At 41.4% G+C, this 15,877-nt stretch overlaps 2 protein-coding genes across 2 annotated transcripts; one reads left to right on the top strand and one right to left on the bottom strand. All coding sequences in view use genetic code 11, as the record gives it.

The window, feature by feature from the left end:
- Nucleotides 1-690: 690 nt before the first annotated feature.
- On the top strand, nt 691-1,396 carry EGR_04790 (putative small nuclear ribonucleoprotein Sm D2; the record flags this gene model as incomplete). The annotated part of the gene is made up of 2 exons (XM_024494039.1): nt 691-810; nt 1,148-1,396. The coding sequence occupies 2 exons, from the start codon at nt 691-693 to the stop codon at nt 1,394-1,396; spliced, it is 369 nt and encodes a 122-aa protein (XP_024351604.1).
- Nucleotides 1,397-1,974: 578 nt separating this feature from the next.
- Nucleotides 1,975-14,215, bottom strand: EGR_04789 (Protein enabled; the record flags this gene model as incomplete). The annotated part of the gene is made up of 9 exons (XM_024494038.1): nt 1,975-2,051; nt 4,065-4,204; nt 4,598-4,788; nt 6,362-6,861; nt 11,372-11,496; nt 12,079-12,326; nt 12,479-12,844; nt 13,230-13,395; nt 14,205-14,215. 9 exons carry the CDS (start codon nt 14,213-14,215, stop codon nt 1,975-1,977), a joined length of 1,824 nt encoding a protein of 607 aa, XP_024351603.1.
- Between the last annotated feature and the right edge of the window lie 1,662 nt (nt 14,216-15,877).

Genomic DNA, 15,877 nt, shown 5'->3' with positions numbered 1-15,877 from the left:
TGTTCTGTAATATGTTGGTTACTTATCTCTCGGCATTGGCGAGGAGAAACTTGGACTTGGCCATTATACCACGCCAGGTGGGCTGATCTTTGGGCCATACCAGTAGTTCCGTACCTTTTGTATGCTAAACATATATTATGCCCGAGTACTTTATCGTCCTTTGTCCTCAGGGAAGTCTCGAGACACCACATCATTTTTTATCTTCAAGTGCGTCCCGAGGGGCCAATGCACCATCAGAATCTTAAAAAAATATACATCAAATATCAAATCTGATTTATGTGGCTGAGCTGTAAATATTTAATGGCAATGAAGCATTTAATTCTTAAAAAGAAAATGCCTATTTAATTACGTGGTAAGAGCCTTGAAATATGTGCTAAGTTTCTACAGAATCTTGTGCATATTTTATGATATGCTGCTAATCTCCATGTTTAGACACGTAAACAGAGCAAGCTTACACTTTTCAAATAATAATTGGTTATAGAACAGGCATGAAAAATTAGTACTCACTGTTCAAAAAGCTTATATTCCTGAAAAAATATAAGCTGCTTAATGCTTGCAAAGTTTTTTGGTCCCCTGTTTTTTTTTACAAACGGAGATTTTAAGTTGACTTATTGCTCGTTGTTTTCTTCTCCCACCGCATAAAGGCGCCAGTACTAAATCCTCTGGAGTAGGTCTGCGACGATCCTCGTGATGGCAGCGACGAAAACGCGTAATCTTATGACGGAAGAAGAATTGATTGAATTGGAGAAACAGGAATTTGAAACTGGGCCACTGTCCGTCCTATTGAATGCCGTGAAAAACAACACGCAGGTAGACGGTTCCCAGTACTGTATCGTTGTCATTTTATGATTTTGTCAGTTCCTTGGTTTGATCTCTTCTGGCAGCGCTGGAGAGGATTCAGTCATTGTATTGTTGTTTTAAACATTTATCAGGTGCCCTCTAAGGCATAGCTTCCCATCTGAATTTGCCTGCTAACATCTTCCTAGGCTTGTGCTATCCGTGAACTGCAGGCGCCTCCTCTTGTACGACTCAAATGTTAAATCTCATGCCCTTTTTGCAACATTTCTGATCAAGTATCATTTGCTTTTTTAAGTGTCGGTCCTATGTTCGTACCACCCTGTTTATACCAAACCAATGTTTCTTCAAGGTTCTTATTAACTGTCGAAATAATAAGAAACTGCTTGCGCGTGTGAAAGCGTTCGACAGGCATTGCAACATGGTGCTCGAGAATGTCAAAGAGATGTGGACTGAGGTCCCCCGCCCGGGGAAGGGGAAGAAAAAGTCAAAACCCGTTAATAAAGACCGCTTCATCAGTAAGATGTTCCTACGCGGAGATTCCGTTATTCTTGTCCTGCGGAACCCCCTTGCGACGGCAGCGGCATCGGCCCGTGGCTGACTCCCCAACGCTTGGCCAATTGCATCATTGTAAAGTTATGGCACCTCCAATAAACCCCTTTGGGGAAGTGGGCTTCAGTTTTCTAATTGTTTTAACGGAGCATCACATCCTAGGACACGCTCTGTTAAGACCCATCAGCGTTTGAGCTACTTTTTTGTTGCGCTACTCAATAATTACAAGTAGAAGCGACGGACACCAACTAGGAGGGGTCAATCCAAGTGCTTGCGTTTAGTCGATGAGCGACCCATTTCAATTTCAAGTTAACATTTAATTACAAGCCTTGGAGATGTAAGTTGATGATGTTTGTAAACACCAGACAGCGTGTGTGCTTGTTTGGGATTGAGATGTGCATGGAGAGTATGGGAGAAAGTAGGATTGAATAAGCGAACAGAACGGGGTTGTGCGTGGGCACTGATGAGGACAGACGTACAAGCCGAATACACACGCACGAACAGACGACGTCAAAAGATCAGCGAAAACTTGTTTGCATCAACTTGCAAGAACAAAATAGCGTTAATGGGCGACGAAGGAGAGACGGGAAAATGCATCGTCTTCTCGGGGGTACGACGAAAGACGGGTCAGCGGAGGGAAGGGGGATGGCGGTTATGCGAGGCGGCGGCGAGAATGGGAATCGGGACGTTACCGCTACCCACTTCTTCAATGTGGAGGAATGCAGAGCTCTCCTGACACGGGAACAGATGGCGCGGGAGAAGCCGGCAAGTGGATGTGTTCGGATGCACACATCAATTGGTCGGTAGACGCAGAGCTGACAGGAGACAGAAACAGAAGAATTAGGTATTACGTGAGTCCCAAATATCCGAAGTCAGCACAGCCCTTGGCCACAAAAGCCTGCACATATTCGTCGCCAAATAGAAGAGTGCGAAAGTCTGGTCAAATGGTGATGCCGAGGTAGCCAATGGACATACGAATGAGGCCATTGACTGACGTCAGTGAAGGCCTCGACACGCGACGCACGTGACGGAGGAGCGCGCACAGGCACGAACGCACGCAAGCGTCAGCATAGAGGGGATGGGGACGCTAGGATTTAAGGGCAGAGAGCGGACAAGCAAACATGTGCTAGCAGCTTCTCGCAGACCGCCGAACTCAGGAATACCTAGGCGCGCTGCACGCCGCTGTGGGATGGAGAAAATACACTTGGGGACAATTATCTGTGCAAGGGGAAGGGAGTTCAATTCACACTAAATGTCGCCTTGCCTGAGCCAAATCACCTGTCAGCGTGATCGATAGCTACAAAGTACGTCAAACCAACCTTTTAGTGGGACTAATGGGAAGACTAGATTCCTGATAAACTCTTACGAGAAAAATACGAGGCTTTCCAAAAAATGATTTAGTGAAAACGAGTGCCAAAGTGAGGTCAAATCAGGAGCATGAAACGGAAATTGGCTGGAACTGTCACTATGATTCGCTGAGACGCTGACAAAGTTATCAGCCCAATAGACAGTGCGGATAAATATCCCACAGTGGGCGGTAAAAGTGAATCAGACGTGCTATGAACTGGAATCCTGACTCAAAAGACTAATTGCACCACTTAAATAAAATAAAGTTGACTGAGCAAAAAGAGATCAGCCTGCCAAAAACGCAGGACAGCAGAAGTGGCAGTTTCAGACAAGTCAATCGCTTTCCAAAAATGAGATCCCACCCACTAAGCGGAAGAGGAAATCGTGATAGGAAGGGCGATTTGCTTGCGCTTCCAAGCGGTCCGGTCAGCGCGTGAGCAAGTAAACGATGCGGCCCGTGGGTAAGAATCGCACAATGGACCAGACTGCAGTGAATCATCAGATGAGCAATCAGGGTATGCGTCTGGTGTCAGACAATGCAACTCCACCAATCCGTGTGCAAACTTGAGGTGTTTAGAGGGTGAGTCCACATTGAACACCCCCCTCTAAAAATGCAATATCGCCCCAAAGCTAAGCATTTTAGGTAGAAAATGGCGTTGACAAACTCTATCCATCGTACACCAAAGTCGCAACAGTACTTTTAGCGTCGGAGTGGTGGCTAGATAAGCAAGGAACTAAGCACCGTGGCCAGTTGCCTCTGAGGCACAAATAAATCCTACGGCACCAACATCACCTGCCAACTTAGAAGCAGTTGAGAAGTGGTTCAAAACCCCATTAAGTAAATGCAACTAACACCTTGAAGCATGGAGCAACTTATACAAAATAAATGAATAACATTAAAAGAGAACCAGACCAATACCATTGAGGTGAAGATACAAAGGACGTAAAAATTGTGTTGAAGCGAAGATGCGCCGACTCAAGAAACTAGTACTCAGACCAAAAGCCTTAACAAATTCAAGGCATTCCTCAAGATGTCAACAGATTGGAAATTCAGCACCTCCAACGTCTTGGACGGGTAAAAACAAGCCACGAAAACCTAAATATTGCAGAAAATGTTTAAAAGTAGGGCCAAAATCAAACAGGAATTGACCAACAAAACGATTTTATGAATTTGCACATTAAAGATTCCCTTGAAGCAAGGGGAGAAACATTGGAAGCCAAATATTTACGATACACTAGACAATGAACCATTGACTCGGGGAAACATGGGCAAGTTAAAGTGCATAACCTGACCAAGTAATAGCTCCTACTAAATGTGATAAAAAACTAATGAGGAACTGTCGAAAGACAATAAAATGAAGTCAACCTACCCGAAAGAATGTCATTTTTCAGTGCCTTCATTTCTTTTCGAAATTCGAGAAGAATTTCCCGTTTCAGAACCTCTAAATCAGCACGTGTGACAGGCTGATTAGTATCGACATTGTTAGCAGAAGACACTGAATTCTTCCGACTGAAATTAAAACAATACCCCACTGAATTTTGGCTGCTTAAAATAAAAAGAACAGAGGATAACAACAACAGCTGCAGACTAAATGGAAAAAAAAAATAACCCCAAGCATTTGTTACTTAAAGGCGATTTTTGACGGATTCACCCGATTTCGGTGAAACAATGTGACAAATAGTAGAGTAGACGTAAGTAACTGAAAGAGACCAAATGAATCAGATTTAAACGTAACTACTATCGCCAAATTATACAATTATGTTGAAACAGAAGTGCACCCGAAATAATGTCCCCACTGGTTAACGAACTTTGCCAATTACCATACTCCTTACTTGCAGAACACGGCGAACAAAAATGGTAGACAATGAAAAACCACACAGGGGATTGGACACTCTAACCTACATGGTGGCATAGTTTGATGTGGGGGCAGGCGCGGTGGGTACAGCAAAGGTGAGCGCGGCATTGCCGCTGCCACTGTTATTGATGGATTGCGAAGGTCGACGTGAATGCCCACTCTCCGCGGTGTTCGCGGATCCACACAAAGCTGAAACACCGTTGGCGGAATCCGCGGCGACCCCATCAGCATTATCGTTCTGAATGAAAGGGAATAAGTAAACGACTTGCCCGTCTAACAAGTCGGCTTCACATAACGAGATGACCAAAACAAGTAAATTTTATGTCTGAAAAGCACGGTTTATCAGTCCGGTAATACTAGAGAGCAAAAAAATCCAATGTGCTTCCCTTTTATTATTCCAAATTGCCTATGCTGGGAAATAACAAGAAGTCATCATTTAAGCATTGCATTCACAGTCCGCAACAACCGGTTATTTTGGAATGAGAAGATTCACACATATAAAAACCAAGTTTATGACCATGGGAATATGTTAGATTTCAAAAATGCAGTTCAAAAGGCAAAAATGACAGGAATGAGTATCTTTTGGCAAGCAACCATAACGAGAGCTGCTTTGACGGTGATGGAGACGATAAAAAACAAGTGCAGATGCAGACAATATCAGGTGAATTAAGTGAGCCGAAACTCCATTTGGTTTGTGAAAGCTGCTGATCAACTATGATAAAAAGAATACTTTGAAGTTTGCTAAACTGTCCATCCAACAATTAGAGCAATTTAACACAAAAAAGGTAGATTGCTTAATACAGCCGCATAATTATGTGAAGATAAGTTTGAGCTCTGGCGAAGTGGACTGATAAAAGATGCGAAACGATTGAATAGAATGAGCCCAGTCATACTAAAGGAAAGACACACTCCCTTGTCATGACAATGGGAAAAAAACTTGCAACGGAGCTCAAGATAAAAGAGTTTGTTAATTTGAACGTAAGCGACGATTCAAATTAAAATTCATGCAGCGGGGTAAACCACAGTGAATGTAATTCATTCAGAACAGCAATTTCGAGGAATTGAGATGACCTCTAAATCGATTAAAGTACTACTGCGATTCACAAAATTACACATTTATGGTACAGATGACCCTGAACAAGCAAGCAAGTTTCAACAAATTTACATTTGTCAAACAACTGAAGAATACGAAATAGAGAACGAATAGCGCGAGCAGACCTACGGGTTGTTATCGATCAAAATGACGTTATAAAATTGAAGGTGAGATCCACGTTAGTTACAAAATCCTGCATTCGGTCAGCAAAAGCAAGGGCAGTTCAGTGACACCATTCCCGTCACAACGTTTAGGAATTGCAGTACCAAAAACAGTGTAGAACACTTTCAAGTTTAATTCTAGGTAGCACAAATACATTGAGAGCTCGACCAATAAGACTATTTCTAGTATAAAGCCAAAATAACACAAGAGAGCCATTAAAAATTGCTACTCCAGAGTGACTGGGAAATTTTAACGTCATTAACAAGAGTGAAAGCAAAAAGAAAGCGGCGTAACAAATAAAACCCCACAAAGCCGAAATATGCACAAACGGTAGAGCATAACAAACAAATACGCATAAATCCTCTCATCTACCGAGGTAGTTTTGTTTACATGTTCGAAACCGGGGTCACGAAAGGAAACGACATTAGGCAGCGGTCGCAAGATTACATGTGGTAAGCTGAAGACAAGGTGGAGCTAAACATGTCACTGTATTACACGATGAGGGGGCCCAGGATAAATCGACATTAATTATTCATGTCATCGGGGCAGAACATACGTCGCCCTCACGAGCACGTCTACGAGCCGCCAGCACCCTCTGTAAATCAGACATCATGTCAGCCCCCTGAGCTCGACTCAGTGTTCCAGCACTCGCCACCGCATGAATTCCACCGCTTCCGGTGGTCGAATTGACGCAACCACCGCCCTCCTGCTTCTCCTGCTGTTTTCGCAGACGCATCTGCTTGGCCTGACGCAGTTGAGTGGCTAACCAACTCTGGTTGGCTGAGTCAGGTTCATCACTGTCGTTGGCTATCGTGCCGAGGGAAAGAGTGGAGGGGGCCGGAGCCGAGAACTTGCGATCGCCAAGGACCGAGGAAACAGGAGCCGGTGGTGGTGGAGGAGGCGGTGGTGGAGGAGGCGGCGGAGGAGCAGGCGGGGCAGTCGGAGCGGGTGGTGGAGGTGCCGGTGAAGCTGGCGGAGGAGGCGGTGGCGGGGCAGGGGGAGCTGCAGATATCGTCGGTGGCGGTGGAGGCGTTGGAGGAGCATAATGCAGGGAGCCTAGGTGATAGAATGACTCTACTGAGAAGACGGTTCCAACAACGACAAAAGCGGATTGCAATTCATGCTTCCGAAATTCTAAGACTACATTGCTCTGCAGTACCAAAACAACTACAAGCAACAGAAAAGTAGGGTTAAAAAATACGTTCAAGTTTAAAAGGTCTTAGGAAATAACAAACTAATGACTAATAGTAGACAAAAACTAGGTGGCAAAAAGGTAGACATGGTGGCCTTCCTCTTTCCGCTCAGGAGGATGTAAAGGTTTCCACGTCCAGAAAGCAGATATTTTTGCAATTTCAGTGATGTAGAGGATTACTTATGCATATGCTCGGTTACAAACAGATGATCAAGCTGCCCGAAGTGATCCATTAGCTTGTAAAAATTTCCCACAAAGCACGAGCAAGGTCTAGCAAATCACCCTGAATATATCAATGAAGTAAAATATATAAATTAGAGGGTAGCTAGAGATAAACCCGGAAATTTCACAAACTTCTGAGTCACTATAAAGGTAGGAAAGGCAAATCTAAGAATTTTTGTTCCTAATGGCTTCACTAGGACAGAAAAAAAGGTTAGGAAAGTTAATCCATAAGTACTTGACCCGATTTTTCCTTCCAGTGCTGTACCGAACGCGCATACAAACTAGTCGCCGAAGAGAAGGCAAGGTTTATGGCAAAAAAGTTGGTAGACAGATGAGAGATGTGAAAATCACTTGCGGTAGTTTTTAAAATTGTACAGATGCACGATTGCACGAATAAAATTTATGATTTAGAATTAGGCAAGATTTCATTGTAAAATCCAAATTATCTGGACACACAAAAGTGCACTGGAAAATGTTACTTCTTGCTCATAACTCCACTTCTTTCGTATGAGCACTAAATTAACGCTACGAACAAACGTGCGATGAAAATGCAAATTAACAGCACGCGAAGTGGCGCAAATATAATCACTGGAACAGCTACACACTCTTGAGTACTTCTTACGGACGAGGTTCTTCTTCAAAGTGAGTAAATTGCTAAACAATGGTTAGAAACACCACCCAGGCCTTTAATGCTATCGAACCCTCACTAAAGCAAGCTGAACAATATTGAAACAAGAGTGAAGTGGAATAAAAACAAATCACAAAATGACTTGCCTAACACAAAATAAAAAAACCTACAATAAATCTAAGTAGGAGTAGATCATTTTGTGAAAAACGATAACAGAAGAAAGGATATTGACCATACACCGAAACGCAGTGATGCAATGCAGTTTATTTCACGAAATAAAATTATAGCTATAATGAAAGGGAATAAGTAAAGGCCAAAAGCAGGTTTATGCAGCAAAAGTGGAACGTGTAATGGTCAACTGCAAAGTACTACACTAATGAACCAAGACAAAGCAATGCCTTCTAGTGGACAATGAAATCAGTGAAACATGAAGTCTAGCTAATAACAGAAGGCAACAAATAGATGGATTCCATAAATAATAATCACCAAAAGCAAAACAACTCGAATGAGATAATGGTTAATTTGACCAAAAAGAATAAAGACAACGCTGTGCAACTGTCCTCGTTAAGAATGCCATGTAGCATTAGGAATCCTAACAAGTGTTGGCTAAAGGCGAAGAAAAAAATTGTCCACCAGAAGCACTTTAAATTGCACAAGGAAAATGTTGTGAGCAGTGGAAGAGTCAAGGAAGTACAAACAATAAACCTTAGAATATTAAGCAGTGGGAATAACTGTCCTCCACTGTCAGAGAGGATCCAAGGTATACACCGTAGGAGCAATATACAAAGACGAGGTTAACTGCATGCGTGAAGAGTTGGCATGATAGTGAATTCAAAGTCGATGAAGAGAAAGAGAGAACTTGTTTGGAAATTATCAACGGACGAAGGTACATACACATTCGCAACTTGCAATTTTCCTACAGACGGCCGTATGGGATGAGTGAGTCACGTCCGCCTGCATCAACACGCCAATAATGACCTGTAAGCGGTGTGACGGGAATACCTTAAGCCCGTTGGCGAGTGATAGTGATGCGGCTAGGGCATGAGTGGCAGAATAACTGCGGTTAAACAGACATCTAGCTCACGTTTTGCGGGATGAAAAAATTGCGTCAACAAAGCTGGTGGCATAAATATCGCGCATTGTACTTTAAAGTACATTTGAGATATATGGAAGACGGACAGGCAGTAGATATAGCCCACGTTGGAAAAGGCTAGTTAAGAGGTAAATTCAATGAGTTTTTGAGATACAGGTACAACTTTTCCGAAAAGCTCATATCAAAAGTATGGTGCACAATAAGTGGTAAAAATCCACCACCTAACAGGGTAAATGCTCTTTGCGTATTTATATTTAAAGAGAATAACAGCAATAGGACGACATTTTCTTGATTTGAAGGCAAGATGAGTCGATTAGATTTGATTGGGAATTATCCATAGACCACAAATGAGCATTGCTAACTAATTAACTCAAACACAACCACGTCAGAAGACATAAGCCAAATAAGCTACAATCAATGGAAGAAATCAAGCAGGGATGACAGAATTGAAAGATTTTAGAGCGTACTTCTAGGGTTGATATGGACTGTCCACCCCTATCTATGACAAGGAAGTAATATTGCGCAATTTGGGGATCGATGATGCTAATACACCCAGGCAACTGAGGCCAGTGACTGGAATGAAGCAATCATTTACCGAAGTAAAGCGATCGAGCAAATGGCCGGAACAAACACAATAGTGACAAAAATCCCATCTTATGTCGACTAAAAAGCAAATACCGAAACCACTACTACTTTAAAACACCACATTCTGACATCAAAGTTAAAGAAAGTTCGTTGAGACTCCTCGCAATGGGTGTTTTATTGGACTTAGCGTGAGGTTTGCAAACAGCGTTAGAAGCTATACATAGAGGGTAGTCAAAGTGCCAACAAAGGATGGCTGCAAAATCATGGTAAAGTTAGAGTCCGCTCGAAAACAACCCAAACTATACAGAAGCGGCCCATAAAACGCAACCACGGAATATATAAACATAACTGGTGCCATGAAGGGGCCTTAAGTTCGAATAATGCTATTATCGTTGCGTTACATAAAATGGGAAGGGTATTTATTTCGGTGCATTGAGTAAACGATAGACTTGATGAAGACTCTTCAGAAATAATGAGAAAAAGGAGAAAATACCAAATATCAGAAAAGCGAAATCGGATCTGTAAAGGAGACGAGAAATAGAATATGATAGCGTCTTCAGAATCTTTGAAGCATCAAATCTAACCCAAGACGATAAGGAGCATACTAAAAAGGTAAATGCGAGGATGGAAGCTTCACAAAAGTTTGTATTACACAAACGACCCACTATAGTGTCCTTCGACGCTTGCCTAAACGGAAATACCAGACTGGAACCACATCATACACATGAACCAGTGTCTATAAAAGTTCAATTGTGTTAAAGATACTTCGCTTCTTTTCGAAAGCAGCGACACAAACCATAACAAAATTTCACACCCCTTCATAAAATAACGGGGAGTGGGACATTATAATCTGACCCAAAACTTCCTTAACAAAAAAAAAATTCCTGAAATAAAAGATTTACGATTTGGGTGGTCAAAAGCGTGACGATGTGGAAATACCAATACGAATGCATATAACCATAAACCAGCTCAAAAAAGGAACTACGAAGACTACGCTCTCAGCTTTGGCGCAGAGTAACAATGCGGAAGAAGAATGAACACTACTACCACAATGTCACCCAAGAGTTAGCAAATAATCATAGCAAGTGCAGATAATTTCGAAGTATTGCCTTAGATGCATTGTTTTCAGCTCTATCTAGGAGTGACTTTCCCATTATCTAGAAAAGATGACAGCTTTTTGAAATTGATGACGCTGTCATCAAAAGTGGATATGAAACCAGAACTCCAACGTGACAGACAAACGATTCTGGAAGCGCGACATAGTTCCATATTGAGAATTTGTAATCCAATATGAGGCCAACCTTGGTATAACGAAGCTTCAAGGCGAATGAGAACAGAAATTTCAAGGCAGAATTTTTGGTTGGGTCATAGGCCAGGGTGTGGTTGTCAGTGTCCTGACAACCTGGCATGAGTCAGCGGTGGAGGTCAAAAGATCAAAAAGTAATGAGGTGAAGCAAAAAAAAAAATGCCTGTATGAGTCGAATCAAGTGTCAAGATCACCGACCCTCAATAGGACATATAAAAGTCCAGAAATGAAACCGCGATACCTCAGATAGAGTTGGTAATGGCAATAGAGAGCAGCCCGAGCTAAGATTTTCCGCGTCAAATGTGATGACTCATTTGGCGTAGTTTTTGACCAGATGCTTAAGTGGCTTAGATTTGATAACACTTGAGAAGCTACTAAAATACGTGCACACCATCGAAATGAATACCAAGAGATCGTTAATGACCATACAGACATGTCAATCAATGAACTTCGACAAAAACTTCCTTGGAGTAGCAGAAACATATGACGGCGCAAATGATCCAATGATCAAGGTGCGTTGGCAAAATGAGTTCCAATTACCTTTACTGGGAGAAGAAGCGAGACCGGAAGTAGATGGAGTTGAACAATTGCTTGCGGCCAATGAAGGAGCATTGGGCATTCGACCAATGAGGCCTTTTACACTATCATCCGAGGAAGACTGATATCTGTAATGTGAAACAGTTATCTCTCACCTACCTATAAGCATTTGAACCACAATGTTGCATTTGGCTACACAGATTAATTTGATCGCACAGACAACCAGGAAATGGGAGTTATGGAACAAGTAAATAATTGGACCAGAATAAAAAACTAGTGGTTTTATGATTGACCAATCCCGACATCTTGCGGCCGCGCCTTATCACCTTCACACCACTACAGCACTCGTGTTAATGCATATACTGAGAGCCGGTTTTCGGCAGCAGGACAATAGGAACAACGAAATCTGTAGTTGGTTCAATTTAGCAACGCATGGAAGAAATAAAAGCCCAACATCATAGAACGCTTTCCATTACACTAGCCCAGAAGAAATTCCTGAATCCAAATGAGATGAGTATGTCAAGTTAGACTTCCAAAAGAGGAACATAGATGGAAAAATAGCACCGCAAATTTAGCTATCTGTGGTCTAAAAATTGAAATGACACATACAATATTTTAGTATAGCATCCCATGTTTTACGGCAATACTGATGGCATAACTCAATTTTTGTCGAACGAGCACTTCATTGATACATCTGTACTAGAACCAACCGTCCATCCACACTGCCGTTCCCAATTGAGCCGTTGACAGATCTTCCCGAATCGCTTAGTATCGAGGGCGCTCGATAACCACCGCCGCCATTCAAATCTGACTGGGATGAGAGAGGTGCCAGTTGTTGCTGCTGGGATTGGGCAATGTTCGGCATCGCATACTCTCCACGATTGTTGACAGAGTTGTTAGCGGGAATGGCCTTCTGCTGAATGGGTACACCCGCATAGCCAGGGGGCTCCACTTCTTCCTGAAGAAAAATCAAATCGTGTTAAGGTAATTCTGTTTCACAAGTAAGAAATGAAATTTCAATTATCAAATCACCGATTACTACAGACGGAAAAATTAACAGACGAACAAAGACTTAGATTACGAGAATCGGCCTGACTTTAAAAGACCTACCCTTTTTGTACGACCCGATTCTGCATAATTGGACTGGTCATACTGGGATTGCTGTTCCCGATACTGTGATAATTGTTGTTGCGACTGAGTTTGATACTGGAACTGGTGGTTTGTGATCGTGGGACCGTTACCAGTGGGCTGCTGCCTCAATGGCTGCAGCTCCTGTGGTTGCGAACTAGATTGCTGGCGTTTAAGAGCAGCTAGTTGTTCAAGAGCAGCTTCGACAGCTGCAGCAAAAGCTTCTGCCTCGTCTAAGGAGGCAAAACTCAGGCCGTATACATGTTGTTTAGCGTCGCGCCATTGGTGGAAATTCGGACGGGCTTTGTGATAATTTAGTCCTCGTGGTATTGAACAATTAATAACGACCTTCAAAATAAAGTAAGCGCGTTAAAAAAATGAAAAATCGACAAATGCATAAACGATATGCTCAATAACTGTATACGAAGCGTAAACAATAAGAAAGTCTCGGTGGAGGGAACGCAGGTAGGATTTCCAAGAATAGACAAGTTATGCAAAAGCATAACGTCAATTAAGCTACAGTAACATGGAGACAGGCCATACTTGATAAGTCTAGAGCAGTACACCAAACAGGGTTCACACGAGAGCAACAGAATGAAAACAGGAATTAAGAGAAAGCTAAAAATAACATCTACGGTAGGTTAAATGGGAAAAAAAACGATAAAACAACGATATTCTAGAAATATAGGTAAATTGGTAAGCATAGGAAATAATAAACGAGCCAAAGTTGCACCTCGCGATCCTGAAGACTCCATCCAACAACGCGATATGCATTTGTTTGCGAATTGAAGTAAAGCTGCACTTTTGCAAGACTTTGCGAATTTCCACTATAATTCCAGCTACTTGTTTTCGTATCGTAGAGCATTACATGCGCTTTGGCTGTGGCCACTGGTCGTTCACTATAATGTATCATGATTTTTGAGAACAAAATAAACACAAGCCGTGCTGTGTTATCACCCGTGGACGTCAAAAAGACATGCGCCAGTAGAAAGAAGCAACACTTAAACTAACCAACAAAGGTATATTTGATAGGAAAACTACACGAAATTGGCATGAAGCGTCGAGAAAAACGAGGACATATAGTCAAGAAGAACACACTTCAAAGCAATAGGGATCAAGCAGAAATACAAACAAATACCAGCAACATAACAAACATCACAACGGTATCCTACCCCATTTCAGTGTCCCTCCCGAAAAAATTTGAACAACTACATTAGTTTTACTTCGAGGAGAAGTTAAACAAGCGACAAAAGCACATGGATTCATTGTAAAATATGCATTGTCAATTACTAATACCATTAGACGGAGATATGGACAACACTTAAATATTTGTAGAATTGGTTGAAGTATGCAATGTGGAATTTAACAGCATCAATTCTTCAACACGATACCAACAGCTTGAAAACGACGTAGAGCTATGAAAAATTACTCGAATGCATGATCCCAAAGTGAGCTCACAGTTACGAATTTTTCAATGATACTTATCAACTACAACAAGCTCATCAGGGTGTATCGACTTGTTGTTTAAATATATTTAGATACGTGATCTCTTCCGTATCATGGCCTACCAAACTTTTAGATAGACTCCATTAGACCACTTGTACGGCAATTATAAACAGTTTGCGGTACCAGTACCTTCTGGTACAGTCTCGTAAAGACTGGAAAGCACATTAAAAATGACAGGGAAGTAGGGTTTGGGCGTCCGCACCAGATGGCCATATCTGCGATAATTTTCAATAAAATGTCGAAGAGTGGATTAATGTAACGACAATCTCAGTTTTAAATTTCCGCAAGAAGGCTGCTAGTTGTGAAACTTCCACATTAGGGCCTTTTAGGATGCCTATGCAACTATGTAACGTAAAAAGCGGTGCCAAATTCGCACCTTTATGAATTAAGTTTAACGCGTATGGACAGCTGGGAGCAATAGGCAGAAAAAATCTGACAATAAGAAGAAGTGCAGAAGTAGCTCTAATTGAGCTGGTTTTTAAACATGCCTTAGAGCAATGCCATTTCGTAAATTTTTATGCTTCGAAGTAGTTTACAATTAGGACAACGTCTCAGATAAAGTGTGATCACATTAATGCTTGAAGGGATCAGATTTCTTTTACCCTAAATAGACTTTTGTTTACAGCCGTTGCTAGCTCATTGATTGTTCTTATAACATCAACAACTTTGAGACGGTTGATCCAGAAATATCAGCAGGGAACAAGGGATGCTGCTCAAGACATAAGGCCTATGTAATGGTGATAGTATGTCTAACTACAAACTTGACTGTGCAAGCTTTTTAAGCTTCATAATCTACACTTTAGCTCGTCTATCTAGTCCTTTGGCTAAAGACAACGTTTTCCATTCCTCTGATAGAGTAACATTGATTCTTGCTCAAAACTGGTACGGTAAACATCTCGTTAACGCAGGATATGAAGCGCTGAAAAATGCAGACCGCGTGTTAAAACTTAGTGGTAAAAAATCAACGTCTTGCTAATTTGAAAATTTATTCTTTTTATGTATTCTGAGTATAAGAATTTCGTTGAAATTCTATTGTTAGTGTGCAAGAGCATACACAACTTAAATAGCACAACTTAAAAGATGCAAATAATAAGGAGTTCCATTCTTTTTACAAATTTTAATAGTCCGTAATAATTAAAATTTTTTTGTTTTATTTGATCACGTTTAGTTTATACATAGAGTTATTATAGTTACCAACAGGCTACGATTTTGGATATGGGTTCCAAAACTGAAAAGCCGCAGAGAATGAACCTGATACAAGAAAAAATATTGGTCGAATCTATTAAAAAGGAGTTGAGGCATCAAGCTCTTTACACCAGATATACGCAAAACCCATTTAGCGAGGGTTTGTTGCGAATTAACATACATACGAACGCCTTCCTAATTACAATTGTTTAGTTTTTGTTTATACAGAGAAACCCAATGTTGACTCACAGGTCGGAGATATAGATGGTTAAGCAAAAAAATAAATATGTTGTTTAGAAAGCCTTTGTGCTGTTATCCAAAGGTCTCGAATGGAACCGAAAAAAAAGCAAATAGAACCACAAACAGAAAATCAAGTGTATGGATGGAAGTCGAAACCTTTAGTAAGCTCTGTGTTAATTTATTACCAAACCCACATCGTCTTAAAAACAGGCCTAGAATGTTAACATGATTACGTGACAAGCGTTTTATACACATGTTTCCAAAACTGCGTTTAAAATTTGTTTAAATGTCAAATTTACGCTATTGCCTGATCAAAAATGCTTTAGATTTTGCGTTAGTGCTTGCTAAATGAGTGTTTTAGGAAACATGCATATACACAACGCATCTCAATTCCTAAGTCGGTCGTCGCTTCACTGATATATCATTCACCTGTTCTTTTTCATCATAAAA

This window comes from Echinococcus granulosus, assembly GCF_000524195.1.
Source record: "Echinococcus granulosus chromosome Unknown EG_S00031, whole genome shotgun sequence".
Classification (NCBI taxonomy): Eukaryota; Metazoa; Platyhelminthes; class Cestoda; order Cyclophyllidea; family Taeniidae; genus Echinococcus; species Echinococcus granulosus.
Note: the sequence above shows the minus strand (reverse complement) of the source record. Positions and strands in the feature narration are given on the sequence as shown.